The following is a 16,120-nucleotide window of genomic DNA, read 5'->3' as shown; positions in this document are numbered from 1 at the left end:
ATGTTGAGAAATTCTCTTTTAAGGTTGTTCAAATGAAGTACTTAGCAATGCGTATTAACAATCAAAAAATAAGTTTCCATATATTTACAAAATATCTTCATGGAACTTGATCTTCACTATATCCTAATGATTCTTGGCATAAAAGAAAAATGTATCATTTTGACCCATGCAGTGTATTTTTGGCTATTGCTACAAATATACCTGTGCTACTTATGACTGCACTCTTAAAAATAAAGGTGCTTTGAAAGGTTCTTCACAGTGATGCCATTGAAGAACCATTTTTGGTTCCACAAAGAACCATTCAATCAAAGGTTCTTTAAAGAACCATCTCTTTCTTACCTTTTTATAATCTGAAGAACCTCTTTCACCACAAATATTGTGTCAGATGTTAAAGGTTCTCCATGGAACTATGCAGATAAAAAAGGTTCTTCTATGGCATCATGAAGCACCTTTATTTTTAAGAGTGTGGTTTTGTGGTCCAGGGATATAAATCCCAAATGTTCACAAATCAAGGCTGGATTTATTAAAAAAAATAATAATAAAATAAATACAGTGAAAACAGTAACATTGTGATATATAGCAAATATCAGTTTTCCATTTTAAAATGAATTTAAAATTCCTGTACTGGCAAAGCTGAAATTTCAGCATCATTACTCCAGTCTTCAGTGTCACATGACCCTTCAGAAATCATTGTACTATGCTCGGTGCTTAAGAAACATTTATCATCAATGTTGAAAACATCTGTGCTTCTTAATATTTTTGTGGAAACCGTGATACATTTTGTTCTTCGAAATTCTGTAATGAATATAAAGTATTTTTAAACAAAATGTCTTTCTAACAATGTAAAATTCATTACTGTCATATTTGATCAATTTTTGCATCCTTGCTGAATAAAATTAATTTCATACTTCTTTTGAATGATAAAACGACAAGTGACCAAAAAGCACAGATGTAACAGAATTAATGCACATTCTACAGCTATAAAATAAAGACAAGAGACCAATTTTACAAGATTGATTTATTAACTATAATACAGGTCACAGAAGGCCTTACTGTTTTTACACCATTCCCATTTAGACTAATTACCAACTTCCTGGCAAATAATGACATGTATTTTTGTTGATGTAACTTCATTTATTTCTGTATTTTTTCGATTCTATTTTTTTTCTTTGTTCATGTTTTTCTTCCTTTTTTTAATACTGAGAGTGGCAGACCCCTCTCCCTGACCTGGTCTTGAATCATGCACTAACATCATTGTGGCCTTTATACCATTCACAAAAAAAAAAAAAAAAAGACTGTTAAAAAATGCTTTGTCTCATTTTTTAATTATTAAAATAAAACATAAAAAAAACACCTTTTCTATCACCATTAACTACAGGGCAAAATGTCAGACCCCCTAACGTACAAATAAACAACCATTCTGAATATAGTTTTGCTCCTTTCTCCTTTAACTTAACAGACAATCTGTCACCATTGTTGAAAAAAGAAAATGAAACAAAAAACAAAAAAATAAAGTGATGCAGCCAAATAGGATTGCTGAACCAATGTCACATTTTTAATACAAGTTTGTCTTGTTGCTTTTTCGCTTTTCGTCGTCTTCCCCTGCCCTTTTTTATTACTTTTTTTTTTTTGCTTTTTTTGTTTTGCACAGTCTTTGGCTGCGGAGGACAGTCGGCTCTGAAAGGATACATTGAAAGTACACAGAGAATGCAGCATTCATACACAAAGTACCAGGGGTGTATAGGCCACACAGCTCCCGATTTCCCAAAATATACCATTACTCCTGCTCTCTCAGGGGAAAAGACGTAGTGTTTTAGCAAAAAACTGGTAAAGAGTTGCAGCTCATCACAGCCAATCACAAGTCAGAGTAGACGTTGATTGGCATGTCAAAAGAGGGCGGGGCAGGTGTGGTTCACTGTGGTTAACGTGTTACAGGGAGAGATATGCACAAAAAAGAACTAAAATCTGCTGTGGGATACATTCATTTATCTCCATAAATGTGATTGTTTCACAGTTTCACAACATCTCAACTCTTGAAAACCAAACAGACTCTTCTAAGTTCAAAAACTCTCAGAAAATGATCTGTTATCTAATCTGGAGTAAGTAAACTTTCAAAGTATAAGTGCTGGGGAATATTGGTATGACGTTGAACGCTGAATGGCTGCTGATTTCTCAATCAAGCGTTGTGAATGCATCCAGCATTTTCTAGAAAAACAAAAATGTAGTATTAGCATGAACACAAGCTGAGTTTCAGCATGCAATACCTGCGTTGTCAACTGGGTGGTAGTGTTGTGCTCCAAGAGCCCGCAAAAAGAAACGTCTACTTCCAAGCTACCACATTAACTTTCCTATTTCTGTGCCCAGGTTTTCATCTCCTAATCTTTTTTTAAAAAACTTCTAGCATTTTATAAACAATGTCGTTCTTCTGAGGTCAACTCTGAAGTACAGATATTTAGTCAGTCCTGACAAAAAGCCACTAACTGCAAGCTCCGATAACGCACCAAACACTTTATCTTTTTCGTAAGCCATTTTTCCCATCCAGCTATGCCACTATCTTCTCTCTCATCCTCCTCTAGGCTTCCACAGCTCACTGATTCAATGCCATCCAAATAGGTACAAGTAGACACAGCGTCTCCTCTAGTGCAAACTTCCTTTACCCTCCAGAACTGTGAGGTAAATCTTGATTTAGTGCATACCTCTCCTCCAAACACAGGTGGACCACAACCTAACCCGTCCCTTTAGAACTCATCACTCATTGGTTCACCAATCATGTGCGCAAAAGTAGTTTACAGATCTAACGTGAGCAGAAGGGAAGGACTTCCTGCAAACATGTAATAAGATAATAATACAGCTCCCAAATGTGAACAGACACTGCTGAAGATCCTCAAGGAGCAAGAAACCGAGGGTTGTGTGGTTGTGAGGACATTCTGCAATAAAAGAAGCATTAGTCTTCCAGCATATTCTGGAGGCTCATGTGACGGGGGATAAAGGTGAGGAAAAGACTTCAAATCCCAGAATGCTGTGCATTCCATGCACATCATTGCCAGCAAAACTAGATCCAGTTTGTCAAGTTCTAGTTGTGTCTTTCGAGTTTTGTGAAGGTTACGAGCGAAACAGGATAAATAAGGGGGAGGAATATGCTCGTGTTGCTGCGTCGGAAAAAAGCATTTCTTTTTCGTAATTTGATAATAACAGTGGTCGGAAGTTACAACAAAAATCTGGTGAATATATAGGCCACCCTGTTGGCCCGCTTAACCTTATTTCTAGGCGGTTGCATACAGTCACCCGAATGTGAGGTGGTCCCATTTGTTCATAAATTCCCCAACACCCATTGGTCGCCAGCACTGGTCGAAGAAAATGCTGGAAACAGCAAAAATGCAACATCTACGTCACGTGGACCCATTAGAGATTTGGGTTTAGGGTTACCGCACTTCACGTGCAGTTGTCTAAGGGCCAAGAACAGAGCGGTGCTGCAATTTATGGAGTAGCATGATGCGGAAAGAGGGCGATGAAGTGTGTTTGACGTAGCTCATGTACTCTTGACCTCTTTGTCGTTCCTCAACTGTGATAAGTCAGGCACGGCCGTGCAATCTCCTCGGAAGTTTCTTCCATTCAATTAATCTCTTTCAGTGCTCCCAAAGTTCTCCTCCTCATCTACAGGTTCACAGCGTGTGTTGTTCCGTAGGGGTGTGATGGGGGTGGAGCGAAGGCAGCAGGCTCTGGATTGGGGATTGAGGAGTTGGGGGTGGAGAATGGGGCGGGGATTGTTGGGCGGGGCTGTAGGGCGGGGCTACGGGTTGTAGTGGGGCGTAACAGGTGGAGTAGGCAGAGCCTGGTATGGAGGAGCCAGAAGACAAGGTGGCGGTAGGCGAGGCGGGCTGTCCGGGCAGGCCGCTGGGTGTGTCGGCTAAGGGCTGATTGTAGAAGAAAAAAGCACACTGGTGGATAAAGGTCTCGATGATTGTCTGGTAGGTGCGTGTGGCCGTCAGCGCATCCATGGTGGTGAAATCGGGCCGCATTAGCGTCGGCCAGAAACAGATAGACAAGTTCTCGCTGGTCATCAGGTTCAGGCGGCTGTTTTGGCTCACCCTGAGAGAAAGAGAGGAACAGTGAGAATGGAGAACATTTTGTGCAAGCGAGTTTGATCGTGTGTTGCCTTAGGAATGGTTCTGATTCTCACTTGTTCAGGTGAGTGATGACGTATTTGAAGACCTCGTAGTTCTCTCGAGGGAACCTGCGGAGCACATCCTTCATGGTGTGGAGGCGCTGCTCTCGATCATTGATTTCTGCAGGGGGCCAAGAGGGAACACAGAATGAGACACAAACACATTTATTTTCTTTATGCTTCACAGGTGTTCACTTGTCCCACAACACACAAATAGTTAGAGGGCGACAAGACACACACATACACACACAGGAGTCGGTCTTGACAATGGCTTCAAAGGCCTTTAAGACCAGTGTGTTTCTGTAATGTCATGCCCTCTTTTAATAGGACATCTCAAATCGGGTCCTATTAGTTCTGTAAAGTGACAAAGTCACAAACTCTATTTTCAGCATTGGACACATTACTTTAAAAAAACAATTAGTTATAGTTACTTCTCACAAATAGTAACTGAGTTACATACTAATTACCAGGGAAAGTAACTATTGAGAAAAAAAAAAATTCAAATAACTTGGATGCCTCCACTATTAAATATGGTGAATGAATAAAACATTGTACACTAATCTACACTATTTTAATGCTGCTGTGGGACAATGTGAGAGGGGGTAAATATCATGTCACTGGGGTCGCTTCAACCCGTGGACATAAAAAAAGAAAAAAACATTATAATAACAACAAAACAATGTGCTTTTGTAAAATAAATAAAACGGGTGTGCTCTCTGCCGTCTCGGTCTCCATCACCTCTCCTCACGGACATGTAAATAAAACAACCTGAATCTTCGTGAATATGTGAAAAGACATTCTCTGATGAAGAAATCTGTACATACCAACGCGAGCTCCAGTTTTTACCGTCTAAACTCATTTCTAATGTAATCATGCCCGCGAGCGGCTCCGCTTTTTAAATTTTAAACTTCCATGTGAGATGCGGGGTAAACACCCACATTGCCTCCGTGAACAAATGTGAACATTCATCAAGTTCATCTCAGCTATTTTTTGTTTCTGGAAAAAGAAGCGCTGAGAGGAATAAGCCAGAATTTACCTCATTTACCACTGCATTTTATTGTTAGTAATGGTAATGACGTTGTAACGGGGGAAACAGTAATTAATTTAATAACTTGTTACTGAAAAAGGTAATGCTGTTAGTAACGCCGTTTATTTATAATGCCGATATTCCCATCACTGCCCATTTTATTTGAAGCAGATATGTTTTTAATTATTAAAGGGATAGTTCACCCAAAAATCACTGTAATGTCGTTCCAAACCTGTAAGACCTATTTTTGATTAAATCAGAGCGCTTTCTAAACCTGCATAGACAGCAACGCAACCAACATGTTCAAGGCCCAGAAAAGTAGTACACTGTTAAAATAGCCAATGTGACATCAGTGGTTCAACCTTAATGTTATGAAGCTACAAGAATACTTTTTGTGCACAAAGAAAACAAAAATAACTTCATCCAATTCTTCTCTTCAGCTTTAGTTGACACTATGGTACGTCATGGTACTCTCGTGAACACGTGTTGAAAACTGACATGGAAAAGAAGAAATTTTGATTTCTTTGCACACAAAAAGTATTCAGTAGCATCATAAAATGACGGTTGCTTTGCTGTCTATGCAGGGTCAGAAAGCTCTCGGATTTCATCAAAAATATATCTGAATTTGTGTTCCGAAGATAAACAAAGGACCTACAGCTTTGGAACGACATGAGGCTGAGTAATTAATGACAGCAAATTTTTGAGAGAACTATCCCCAACTGTTGTCCCACTAACATAATATTAAGCTATGCCCCACATATACAGTGTGTTCAGCCCTGTTACCATAATGAACCAATGTAACATTTTGGAAGTAAAAATGTAGCAGATTTTTACAGCATGGTGGGAATGTAAGTAAACAATCAAATTAATGTTTGTTTTTTTTTCCATTTTCTACACAAATAGATTCGCACAAATGCATTCGTCAAGTATAACCTTCAACTCTGTTAATCAAATTCCAATATCAAAGTTGAATGTTGCAGATAATAGAAGGGTAATAAAAAATCATAAGTAATGTAAATACTTAAAACCTACATTTCGTTGCAAACTAGCTAGTCCATGCCAAGTGACAGCTTAATTAAGGCTTAAATTGCAACTGTTATCTATTGTTTTATTTACCAGCATATTTCAGTAGAACCTTTTTACCAAAGATTTCATTTTTTTATTGGTGTAGTATTAACTGCTTCTAAATCATTATATCAAGCAACATTTGGATACAATTTAGAGTAATAGGGTGGAAAACTTAAATATAAATGTAAATTAAAATTATTATTTAAAAAGATTTCTTTTGTATAGAGGACTAGAAGAGACACTTACAATTAAAGAATGAGCTATCAATTTCAAATGTTAAAAAAGGCGATATAAATCAGATTTAAGTCCTCCATATTTTGGCACCATATTTTTGCAAAATGCTGAATACTAATAAAGATTTTGATGGAATGTGTGTGCAGAAATCAAATCACTCTAGTTGCTCCAGATGAAATGTGTGTGGGGACTCTTTCTTAAAACACTATCCATGTTTGGCTTTGGGACCTCAGACTGCTTGGAAGCAATGCTTGAGGAAGTAATTCAGGAATAATGAGTTCTAATATGCACAAAGGAAACAGCACACTCCACCTAAATCAATAAACAACAACTCCAGGGAGGAGTAACAGTGAAAAGGTGTAAGTGTATGTGTGTGCGCACATACTAGACTTCCCATCAGCCTCATCTGGGGTGACCGAGGGATTGTTCAATGAAGCACAGTGTGTCTCACACACACAAACAGTACATGTACAGAAATAATTGTGTAGTGTGTGCAGTCACACACATACACACACGCCCTGGGTGCAGCGAGCTTGATGGTTGCGGTGAGTCAGAACGGCTTACATCAGCCCTTAACGCTGTGAGCCTTGTGTCAGAACATGTGACCACTACGGCAGATGTGTTCCTCCCTAGTCTCACACACGCACACACACACTCTGATGTCAGCTTTACACACATTCATGCACTGACATCAGCATTATGCATTGTGGCCCCAGATGCAGAATTACTGCAGTAACTACAAGGAAAATGTGCAGAACCACCATAATGCCAGGTCGTTGCTATATGGTTGCTGGCTAGGGTGATTTTAGTGCATTTAGTTTGTTTCTAGAGTGTTCTGGGTCATTGCTTACTGACCCACCCTCAATTTTTCTTTAACTCCAAGAGCAAAATAGCACAGACACTGAAAAAGGATGAAACTTTCTAGTGAGCATATGTCGAGAGCCTACATTTGTACATGGTTTTAAATAGAGAATTCTTAAAAATTTGTTCTTAATACGTTTGGCCGTATATATATGCTAAGCGTTTACATTAAAACTGAAGTACTCAAGATTAGCTATTTGAATGAAACCATGACTTCAAGTATCAGAAGTAGTAATAGTGATCTCAAAAGGCATGGTGCAATGCCAGTTCTAGACTTGTGGGGGCCCCAAGCAAAACCCAACCCGAAATCTGCTCTTTCAAAGCAGTTGAAAAACAAACAACTGTGAGTTGAAAGAGTCAGTAATATAAAAAAAGAGAAAAATTACAAATAATAGGACAAATACAGTTTAGCCTAAAACAGCCTACTATACAGATTTGTAATAAAGTAATCAAATGTAAAAATAAAACACTGCATAGCTGTCACTGTATGAATTAAATATACATAGATTCTTATTAAAATTACTATAGTAATTCAGTGCAGTGGAGTAAATGCTTCTCTTGTGTTCTTTTGTTGTTTGATTAATATTAAATGACAAAGACAGCAGTAGGTTTATTAGGCTGCTGTCACTTTAAGACCAAATGCGCACATTTAATAGTGTGCACACCAAAGGTGAAGCGAATATTTGCGTCGGCTTATCACTCTAGGTTACTCACGTGAATAAAATCATCATGTAATGCTCTCCTTTATTTTCTGATACAACCGGACGTGTCAAGCTCGACAGATTGGCTTGCACGGCAACGCGTCTGAGGCGTATATATTGCGTGTTTGCGACAATCGAGCAAATGCACACATCTGTGTTTATTTTCTGATACAACCGGATTAGACAAACTGGATATGCGACAATGCATCATGCAAATTTTCCGCTGTAGCTGGAAGACGTAATTGAAGTGTATATTGCACGTTCGCGATAACTGACCAAATGCACAAATCTAATGGTGTGTGCACACCAAAAGTGAAGCAAATATTCACATCATGTTATTGCTCTAGATTACTCGTGGGGTGTTTTTCATGTCACTTGCGTGTATAAAATCATTGCGTAATGTAATCTTTGCGACAACGTGTCAGGCGAATTTTTTTGCACAAAAGATGTGATGAGGTGTATATTGCACATTTGTGGCAATCGACCAAATTCACAGAACATGTTATTGCTCTAGATCCCTTGCAGGATGTTTTTTGTGTCACTCGCGCAAATAAAATTGTCCCGTAATGCTCTCCTTCATTTTCTGATACAACTGGACTTGTCAAACTGGATTTGTCAATAAGTCCTTCACTAATTGGCTTGCATGGCAACGTTTCATGCGAATTTTCCACTCGAGGTGAAATTTTAGTTCATTGCATGTTTGCGGATCAAATGCACAGATCCAATGGTGTGCACACCAAAAGCAAAGCGATTATTCGCAACGCAATATCACTCCAGATTACTCGCAGGATGTTGACCGTGTCACTCGTGTTTGAAGCGTATAGCGCAAGTTCGTGGCAATGGCATCACCCAATTCATGTTGCCTGGTGCAAATTTGTGTCTATTTGTGTTTTTGCATTGACTATGTAATTTACTCAAAAATAATCAAATTCACTTTTGGTGCACACACACACCATAGTACACTGATGAGCATTTGACTACTTTTCCAACTGTTTATGTTCACTTAAGACAACTAACTGCATTTGAGTGAAAACTGCAAAAAGGACATTTTTACATATTTCTCTGTGCATTTGTCCATTTAAGCGCATAGCTGCAACCCAAAGTAGCCTATAGTTGTCTGTGTTTTACTCTGTCTTGGATCGCACGCATATAAAGCCGCCTGGGGAATAGAGTCTCTTTCGCTGCTTGTGTACTTCACGTATACTGTAGGGAGCACTGGCACTGGCATGGTGTATTTAAAACTTACCCAGACATTGTTGATTTTAAGACTGGATATGCAAATATCATCTAATGAATCAGAAAAAACCAGCACCGCCACTGCCACTCAGCAAATGCATTAATCTAAATATCCCGTCGAGACGTCTAATAGATGGCAGATCAGCAAAGCAAAGGCATATTCAGGAGGTCTTAAAGCAGTGCAGGTGCTTCCTGTGCTTTCAGAGACTAAAACAGAACAAGCCTGCTGGGCTGTTGCCATGGTGTCCAGTGACAGACGGACCAGAGCAAAGCCCCGCCCACCACCTGCGGAGAGTGACACGGCAGTCAGGTGATCCGCCGTCTGTCCTCTCCCTCTATTTTCCCGTCCTTAATACTCTCAATGTGCTTCTGTAATGTTCTTGCATCAAGTGATTGCTTACAAATGTAGTTGTGACCCTAAGCATTAAAGTTCATCTAAAAATGAAGACTGTGTCATCATTTACTCACCCTCATGTTGTTCCGAACCTGTATGACTTTCTTTTTCTTCCATGGAACATGAAAGATGATATTTTGATGATGTTGGTAAAATTTGACTTTTGACTTGCATTGTATTGCAAATATCTTATTTGTGTTCCAGAGAAACAAACTCAAACATGTTTAGAATGACATGAAGGTGAGTAAATAATGACAAGTTTAATATCTGGGTGAACAATCCCTTTAATCTTTGCCGCGTAACATTTCCCGCACATCAAACGCAGCTCAGAACACATTAGCAACCGAACGGCAACGCCCAGACAAACACCCATAGCATACTGAATAATTTAACCAATCAAAACCCCTCTTTTGTGCTGTACTACACCAGGTTTGGGTGTTACGCTTTATTTTCTGCTGAATCAGGCCTGCTGTTTGTGAAACTATTTAAAGCATGGTGGGACTTGAGAGGGCTTGTTTATTGAGAAACAGTCTGGAGTGAAGGACTAACGGCAATCTTAGGCTTAAGTCTCATCGCTTGTGTATTGCTGGCTTGGAACGATGCCCAGAGTAGACAATGCTGAACTTCACACTGAGAGAGAGTGAGTGTGTATTAAAGAACGGGGAGAGAAGTCTATAATACCGCAACAGGAAAACGCACTGCAGAAACTCAATCCATTTCTACTCGCTGGCTTATCCCTTGTTTTTCTTGTTCTCCCTCTCTACACACAGGATGTCCAGCAGAGGAGCTCTCCAGAGCACACTAACCTCAGAGGACTACAACCAAGCACACTGCTTTCTGACAGTAAACATCTGGCTGTGGAAAATCTTCCCTGTATATCAGTGTTTTTATCGACTGTGAGAGTCTACTTTTGTCTGCACGCTCTCGTGTTGATACTCACTAAAGGCCTCCACCAGCTCCGTCTGCATGCTGTAGGGTACCAAAGGATCGGGCAGCTCTGAGAAGAAGCTCTTCATTGCTCCTGCCACCGTGTTCACAGACATGTCCTTCTCGATCAGGTCAATGTTAGGGTCTGTAATGTACAGAAAGAGAGAGAGAGACTTTGGTTAAACTTTCAAATGGATGTTTGTGAATTGCTGCAGCTTCTCAAGCCACTCGCAATTTAAAGTAGTTAAATTACAGTCTAAAAGCACTATTAAAAAAAATAGGAAGCACATCGTAATAAATTTCAGGGTGCGACTGGTTTAGTGTACATTACTCTTCAAATGGGTGTTTCCTTAACTTAAGGCAATTTTATGTGCTGGGGGTTGATTTTTATTAAAGCCAACATATTTCCATATGACCGCATTATAATGACCTTAAACTTTACCATGAATAAAAGACATTTGAAAAGTATTTTTTAGTGCTGGCCAACGATTAATCGCAATTAATTGCATCCAAAATACTATTAAAAGTTTGTGTGTACAAAATACATGCGTGTGTACTGTGTATATTTATTATGTGTATATATATATATATATATATATATATATATATAAATAAATAAATAAATACACACACATGCATGTATATATTTAAGAAAATAAAATATATACACATAAATACAGGGCAATATTTTTTAAATATATACTGTTTGTGTCTTCATATATACATAATAAATAAACACAGTACACACACATATATATTATATAAACAAAAAATGATTTTGGATTCGATTAATTAATCATTTGAGCAGCACTAGTATTTTTTCTAATTTTTACACATTTATGTTTGCATTTAGTTTTATCCTTGGTCCCAGATCTTCAGTCTAAAACTATGAAAATAATGCATATTTGTATGATGGATTAAGTTTAATAATTTAAACAAAGACTGAAATAAACAAAACATTTCACGCTGCTGTTACTGAATGGAGGTGGGGTCTAATTTGCATATTAATAGCCTGCATATACTAAATGAGGCAAGGGTGTAGGCATACAGATAATATTCACAGGAAAAAAAAATGGAAAAATGTAATTGATTATTTAGAGTTTTAAGGGATAAAATGTGTAAAAGCAAAAAGACTAAGCTCAATAAAAAATAAAATAAAATAAAACAAAAGAATTCCAAAAATGTAACTGTGTCTGTGGATAGTTTGAGATTTACATTAGAAGATCAAAGTACATATCATTTATTATTCATGTCCAGAATATGTTGTGCATCATTTCCAATTAAGCAAAACACGTGAATGCATTTAATTTTATTTATTTAGGACACATTAAATGTTGGCCACGTTCACACTGTCAGTTTTTGGGATTGACAACCGCATTTACTTGACAGGTGTGAGTCTCAAAATGTCCCGTTCACACAGCAGCTTACAGTCGCTTTTCGAAAACTGTCTGTATGAACGTGCAACAGTAGTTAAGCCCTTATTCCTTACGAGTAACCATAGCAACAGAGACCAAAACAATTTTAAAGATGGCGACGTCCGTGAACTCAAAGTCTTATCACTTTCTGACACGACAAGAGTCCAATCGAGCCACGAGTTCATTCATCAAATCATCATTAACTGACTGCCGCTTTTAAATTTGAGTGGAGAGCGGAACATTTGAGCGGCTCCGGTGGAGGGTGGATATAAAACTTTCAGATGACACACAGCTCATTTCTCCGTCACTGTAAGTTACTGAAACCACAAATTAAAGAACGCAGCACACGGTAGACGCACGTTTGTATGGCAGAGCAGCTCTCTCACACGGTTTGACATGATCCTGTACTGAAAATGCGGTTGTGAGTCCTGAAAATTTACAGGTGTGAGTTCAGTTATAGAATACGGTTGTCACACCTGTAAATAACCGTACTGTGTGTGAAAGTAACCATACTGAGAACTCAAATACGGTATTGACAACCGCATTCTGCTGCTGTGTGAATGTGGCTTAAATGTTAAATTGGCCTTAGGAAGATAAAGGAGTTATTTTACTCCAAAAATAATAAACACAGCATTTCCATCACAGAATGCTATTGAGCAATACACTTGTATTTTAGCACAGAAAACTCAGAAAACAAATTGCAAATGAATCTAATGAGATTGGAAAAACCTCTAACTAAAAAAATGAGTCCACAGGGCCAAAAGTGCCGATAACTGAAGAAACACTGTGACCTGCACCATCATTTCAAGTCACTCTGACCCTGAAATACATTATGAGATTTATGGACTGAAATGAAAAGCCAAAGAACTGGTGCTGAGATGAACGGGAAGGCTAATGGACATATTTCTCTAGATATTATAGAGGCACACTGATCTGAATTAACAATATCTGTTCCTTAAAATCAGAGATCATATGAACATTACATCTTTTTTTTTTTTCATTCACACAAGGGGTATTTCTGAAAGCACAGTCCCCTTATAATCAAACCTGTCCACTCTTGCTGTCTGGACGTCTCTCTAATCTCTCATCTGATTCAGCCAAATGTGTATCTGATTGGAGAATGTGTGCTTAGCGTGCAGGCGCAAAATTGGTGCACAAGAGAGGGTGAGAGGTTACGAGACGCAAACAAAACAAGTGGCGATTAAAACAACAAAACAATTTTGATCTTTACTTCTGCCAATGTGATTTAGCTAAAGCTACAAACACAGACAAGTCCTCTACATTCGTACTGCAATTGTAATCTTTCAGTCCAGCATGTTAAATCCAGCTGACCCCAGATCAGTTACTCTAGCCTGATTCTATTTTATCAGAGATCAATAATGGCTGATTGTGAATCGTCTGACATTTCTCCACCTGCTCACGCTGGAGTTGGTCGGGATGCTGCTGAGCACATACCTGCGCAGTAATTTCCGCCGTAATTGTATTGTCACCTGGCTGCGCGGGGTTCTGATCGATCAGACACGAGCCTTCGCCTTCTATTAGCTCATGCCGATTCGAACCGGGGCCGAGCAGATCAGTGGAGCGTGTGTGCTTGTGGTTCATTACCCAAACCAATCTGCTGGTAATTAACTGACCTTCTCTTCCGGCGCAAACACACAAACAGGACGGACTGTGATGATGCACACACGCATCCACATCACACAAGTTTCTTTGGAGAACTTAACGAAATGAAAATTGATAGATTTGGGGCTTTTAGTCCATGTCTATTAACTAATAAAACACATGAATTTTTACATAAACATATAAAAGCATTTATTTAAATAAATAAATAAATAAATTCAATATATATATAAATATGTATTATATTAATGTGTTTTATTAGTTATTTTTATATTATATAATATTTATAACATGTATATAAATTAGGGCTGTCAAATCGATTAATCACAATTAATCGCATCCAAAATAAATGTTTGTTTACATGTGCGTGTATACTGTATATATTTATATGAACCTATATTAATATAATTTATTAGTAATTTTTATACTATTTAATATTTATAATAGGTATGTAAATTAGGGCTGTCAAATCAATTAATCACAATTAATTGCATCCAAAATAACAGTTTGTGCTTACATATGTGTGTGCACTATATATATTTATATGCAAATATATTTATACATATTTTTTAGTAATTTTTATACTATATAATATTTATAATATGTATGTAAATTAGGGCTATCAAATCAATTAATCGTGATTAATCGCATACAAAAAAGTTTGTGCTTACATATGTGTGTGTACTGCATATATTTATATGAACATATACTCATATTTTATTAGTAATTTGTATATTATATAATATTTATAATATGTATCTAAATTAGGGCTGTCAAATCAATTAATTGTGATTAATCGCATACAAAATAAAAATTTGTGCTTACATATGTGTGTGTACTGCATATATTTATAAGAACATATATTAATCTATTTTCTTAGTAATTTGTATATTATATAATATTTATAACATGCATGTAAATTAGGGCTGTCAAACCAATTAATCTTGATTAATTAAATAAATATAAATATTATTACAATTTAACAAAAAAACTGTTTTTTGTTTTAATATATTTTAAAATGTAAAATCCCTTTATGGCAAATATGAATTTTCAGCAGTTGCACTTTATTATTACTATTATTATTATAAATGTGGAAAACAGATGTGTTGAAAGACTTTTTTTTTTTCAGAATTCTTTGATAAATATTAAATCAATTTAACGTACCCTTGCTAAATAAATTTTATATATAATTATATATATATATATATATATATATATATATAATTATATATATATATATATATATATATACACACGCGCACACACACACACACACACACACACACTAGTCTGAACTATAGATACACACATCTTAACATCTTTAAAAAATGCAAGCACGAATAAGCGCTATGCTGCCTCTTTTCAAGTGTACACATAATGCAAGCATATTTCTACGCGCTCTGACATTATGCTTTCGTAATGGCCCTCGGTGGGCCAGATCAATAGCTGTGGATCAGTCCCGGTTAATTGAGCTTATCTGCTCTACAATGTGCTCATTGACGGAAATGCGATCCATGCACCGAGGAATAGCAGCCATTTCTTTGAAAGCAGCGAGGTCAGCAGGGTCTGCTGTGACTGGCCCACTCCAACTTTTCCCCAAGGCAAATGTGAGTAACAGAGTTCTGTATGTACTATGATATCCATGAGATGTCTTTAGATTATGCTGCTACAACAGCAGGGTAATGTGAGAACATGGAAGTTCATGGAGGCCAGACAAGCAGTAAGAGAGAAAACAGAGCACGAAAGCAGGTGGTGGGATCATTGCTCTTGTTATACTTTGGAAATGTTTTTAGCTTCACAAGCTTTTTTAAGTGGTACTTTTGAAACAGTACCATGGTATTATAATGTTTTAGAATGTTTTCCTTGAAGTACAGTGTAAATTGCACACAGACCAAAGACGAGATTTCTTATTTTGGTCTCCACATCAAATTTTCAAAAGTGACTTTATATACACAGAAAGCATATTAAAGCCAAGTAAAATAATCTTGAAATAATCTATCGTCACTCAGCGCAAGAGACATATTTATTTAAAAATGAAATAATATACTAATTCTGACCAGTACTTATAAAACATATTAAAGAAAAAGCTGACAAATGGGTAAAACTTATTGGTTTGAAAGATAAGTACTTAGATAAGTATTTAAAAGTACAATTAACTGGTTTTGGGGCCTGAACTGTGAGTTTTTTAATATCATCTAATGATTCTAAATATGCTTTTATTGTTTGATGCCTGAAAACCCCTTTTTGTCTTGACCCACATTTTATAATAATACGTTATCCATCAAAGTAACACTATCACATCTAGTATTACACAACTGTGTTATGAAACTTTTTGGTGGAAATTTTAATGTGGAACTCAGTCCCCATGAGCAAAGACAGCAACTAAGCAATTGTCACTGAGATGAATGGAAACACTAACAGAAAGTTTTCTCCAGATATTATAGACTCCTTGGCTTTTTGACTAATTATCTC

General features: G+C 37.2%; 1 protein-coding gene across 4 annotated transcripts in view; it reads right to left on the bottom strand.

Annotated features, from left to right (window-relative positions):
• Positions 1-1,003: 1,003 nt before the first annotated feature.
• The window catches only part of arhgap35a (Rho GTPase activating protein 35a), a 107,487-nt gene continuing 92,370 nt past the window's right edge, over positions 1,004-16,120 (bottom strand). For all 4 annotated transcript variants that reach the window (XM_051129704.1, XM_051129702.1, XM_051129705.1 and 1 more), the window contains 3 exons: positions 10,627-10,758; positions 4,181-4,286; positions 1,004-4,089 (listed from right to left, as the gene is read on the bottom strand). In XM_051129704.1, the coding sequence (XP_050985661.1) occupies positions 3,663-4,089; positions 4,181-4,286; positions 10,627-10,758 (665 nt within the window). In that variant the 3' untranslated portion in view covers positions 1,004-3,662. The remainder of the gene's footprint in view (positions 4,090-4,180; positions 4,287-10,626; positions 10,759-16,120) is intronic.

Source organism: Labeo rohita, chromosome 15 (assembly GCF_022985175.1).
Source record: "Labeo rohita strain BAU-BD-2019 chromosome 15, IGBB_LRoh.1.0, whole genome shotgun sequence".
In the NCBI taxonomy this organism is placed as follows: Eukaryota; Metazoa; Chordata; class Actinopteri; order Cypriniformes; family Cyprinidae; genus Labeo; species Labeo rohita.
The sequence above is the reverse complement of the archived record's forward strand: the minus strand, read 5'-3'. Positions and strand labels throughout refer to the sequence as shown.